Source organism: Macrobrachium nipponense, chromosome 23 (genome assembly GCF_015104395.2).
Source record: "Macrobrachium nipponense isolate FS-2020 chromosome 23, ASM1510439v2, whole genome shotgun sequence".
NCBI classification, from domain to species: domain Eukaryota; kingdom Metazoa; phylum Arthropoda; class Malacostraca; order Decapoda; family Palaemonidae; genus Macrobrachium; species Macrobrachium nipponense.
This window is the reverse complement of record NC_061090.1, coordinates 71,376,324-71,379,209: the sequence shown is the minus strand read 5'-3', so window position 1 is coordinate 71,379,209 and position 2,886 is coordinate 71,376,324. Positions and strand designations below refer to the sequence as shown.

General features: G+C 38.9%; 1 protein-coding gene across 1 annotated transcript in view; it reads left to right on the top strand.

Moving 5' to 3' along the window:
• Nucleotides 1–1,248: 1,248 nt before the first annotated feature.
• The window catches only part of LOC135198164 (pupal cuticle protein 36a-like), a 14,992-nt gene continuing 13,354 nt past the window's right edge, over nt 1,249–2,886 (top strand). The window contains exon 1 of the mRNA XM_064225671.1: nt 1,249–1,348. Within this exon, the coding sequence (XP_064081741.1) occupies nt 1,249–1,348 (100 nt within the window). The remainder of the gene's footprint in view (nt 1,349–2,886) is intronic.

Below are 2,886 nucleotides of genomic sequence, written 5' to 3'. Positions count from 1 at the left end.
GAATCTGTTATTGTTAGGAGTGATATTGTGTATTCAGACATCTTTGTTGTATGGAAAGCGCTAGGACGAAAGAAATAAAATTTAATCATGGCTCGATTATCGAGAGAATAGATGAGTTATACATGTGTCAAGTAATATTGTTATAGAAGTAGATATGCATGCTATTTTCTGCCCTGAAGATGACGTCCTTAACTTAAAGAATGACCTGATGAGGTTTGGTTTATTTCCCTTAAGGAAATGCACGAACGTAATTTTCATGCTAACTCAGAGTTTCACTAGCTCACACTAAGCGTCGCGGAAATGTTGTCTTATGACCATACAAAATAAAACGCCGAGGCAGAAGAACTCGCTCGTGACCTGCGATGTGGTCTGTGCGGCACAATACTCTTGAAACGCCCAACCCGCTTATTCTAGCTGGACTAAAACATCTTAGGAACAGTTTTGCGAATCTAGGCTTAGGAATCTCAAATCGCCTAAGATAAATAATCAAAATAAAAGAATTGAGTTTTTTGCAACACAAAACAGAACTGGCCTTATCTGAACTTCGCAGCCAGTTATCTTCGATCAATCAAATAATGAATATCGTTAAATGAACATTCAATAATATCGATCAGGTCATGGAAGTTCAACATTTGCTGGCTACTTTAGCTTACTATAGTTCGAAAATAGATCATATCCGTGTGAAAATATCACATTTTATTGAAAAGTCAAAAGATTACTAGAAGCAGTTACGTTAGCAACAAGGGTTGTGTTATCTCCTCCACCTCATGCCTTTAAAATTGATCTGACGTTAACTTTGGAAAACGGACGGGAGAAGCTAGGTTATATTTCCTTTATTAGATGCCCATAAAGTAAATTCTATTATAGCCTAATATCAGTCAGCGTTGAAAATTAGAATTATGATCACAATTCCTTTTTGATTCTTCCGATGCTTGGCAATCATATAGCACGCCCGTTTCCTACTTTCATGACGAATAACTCAAAATCCAGTAATATCCAATTTAACGGGGCATGTACTGATTTCTTCTGATAAGAAATCATTTACAATCATTAAAGACTTAGATAAACTCACTCACTGTTCAGAGCCATGAATAATAAAAATTTGTACAGCTGACTCTTTTGAATTCTATCCTATATCAACGGATTCATGTGAGTTAGACATAGTGCTAAACGGCTCTCTCTCTCATACAAGCGAAGGTTGTCTGGGGAAACTTTATCCCTTTTTACGGTAATAAATTCAATTACAGGATGAATAATGGTTCCTGGATCCGTTATGATAAGGCCGGATTCGACGTCGTGTGTCCGGACTGTACCACCGCCCCATGCCCTATCTTCGTAGCAGCCGATGGTTTGTACGGGGACATCTACAAACTATACCGTCGAGGGGGTCAACCACGATAAATACGTGAGAAGGCGTATTTTCGCGAACTACACGTGGGCTTCCCCACAATCGTCCCATCACTAACCTCTCCCATACAACGCGCGAGTAGCTCATCGTCTGACGCAACTGGCTGAGATGACCCACGCGTCATCGACTTATGCAGGTGGAGAAATCTTCGCTACTACATTCTGCTAGCCGTGTTCAGCGTGACGGCCATATTGGTTATCGCCGTCAACATCTTTGCTTGGCGTAGGCTGAGGCGTAAACAGAATGATCCCTCCAAGGGAACGTACTGGCCCGGTTCTAGATGACGTAACCCGTTAAACTCAAGTCGTTTGCGTTTAGGGCCGCCTGAACCTGGCCACTTCAGTTCGTGCCTAGGGAATTGTCTGGAAATTGTGTGGTGTGTGAAAAGCGACCCGTATGCTGGCAAAAATGTAGGACAAGAAAGACTCCCAGCCTTTGCATTTGAACATTTGGGGGTTAAAGTATTTCTCCAAGGGCGCCTAATAAATCATTATAGCCCAATATTATACATTAATATATTCCTCCAAAGGTGTTTTTCGGGCACCTAATAAAATATCAGCCCTATATATTGCTTTTCTGCAGATTTCCATAGTTATAACTATTATCCATTGTACAATTATATTTATCTATTATTAAAGAGTGTCAAGTACTCTTTAACAATTATCCTGATCATGCTATAATCATTATTTAGTAACCATTATTCTTAATCAGTTACCTGTTATCATATCATGTATACATGTTTTGATTTTTACCTTTGTATTATTAATTGGGTACCTATCATTAGTATTACCAAACATGGATCTATATTTTTCCATGCATTTTTCTTTGTTTATGAATATGTCAACAAGGGTATGTAACAGAACCTTTTTATGCATTTAATCACTTATTATGTTACCTAGACGTATGTTACGAGCACGCTCCTATGAACAATGTTTAAAGTAATTTTTTTTTTGTTATTCAAGGACTTGAATAGGTAGCAGTCCGAGCCTAATGTAATAATTACATATATATTAGATTTACAAGACTGTAAATATAAACCAATGACCCTGGGGTCATGGCATTAGGAGGGTTCTACGTGACCAAAGCACCTAGATTACGCTATGCGCTGTCTGCAGTAGCCTGATCTAGCTCTAAGCTTTGTCAACATTTTTATGTTTTTATGATAACTTTTGCACAACAACTTCCATGGGAAGCGGTTGACCTGTTAACCTACGCCGGAAACTTGTACTTCCGAGCCGGCGGACTAACGTTATGTTTTTTTTATATGAGTTGCTGAGATAGCTAATGTTCCGCTATCGACGCGATGCTTTAGAATGGCAGTTCCACGCCAACGATCAAAACATATCGGTCTTCCGACCGACTGCATCTCCTAGTATGGAGTTACAGAATAAAGTTGTTATCTTGTTGTTTTTTTTTTGACAAAACTTGCCTGTTTGAATCGTCTCCTCTAGTCAAAAGAAAGAAACCTCTCTACTAAG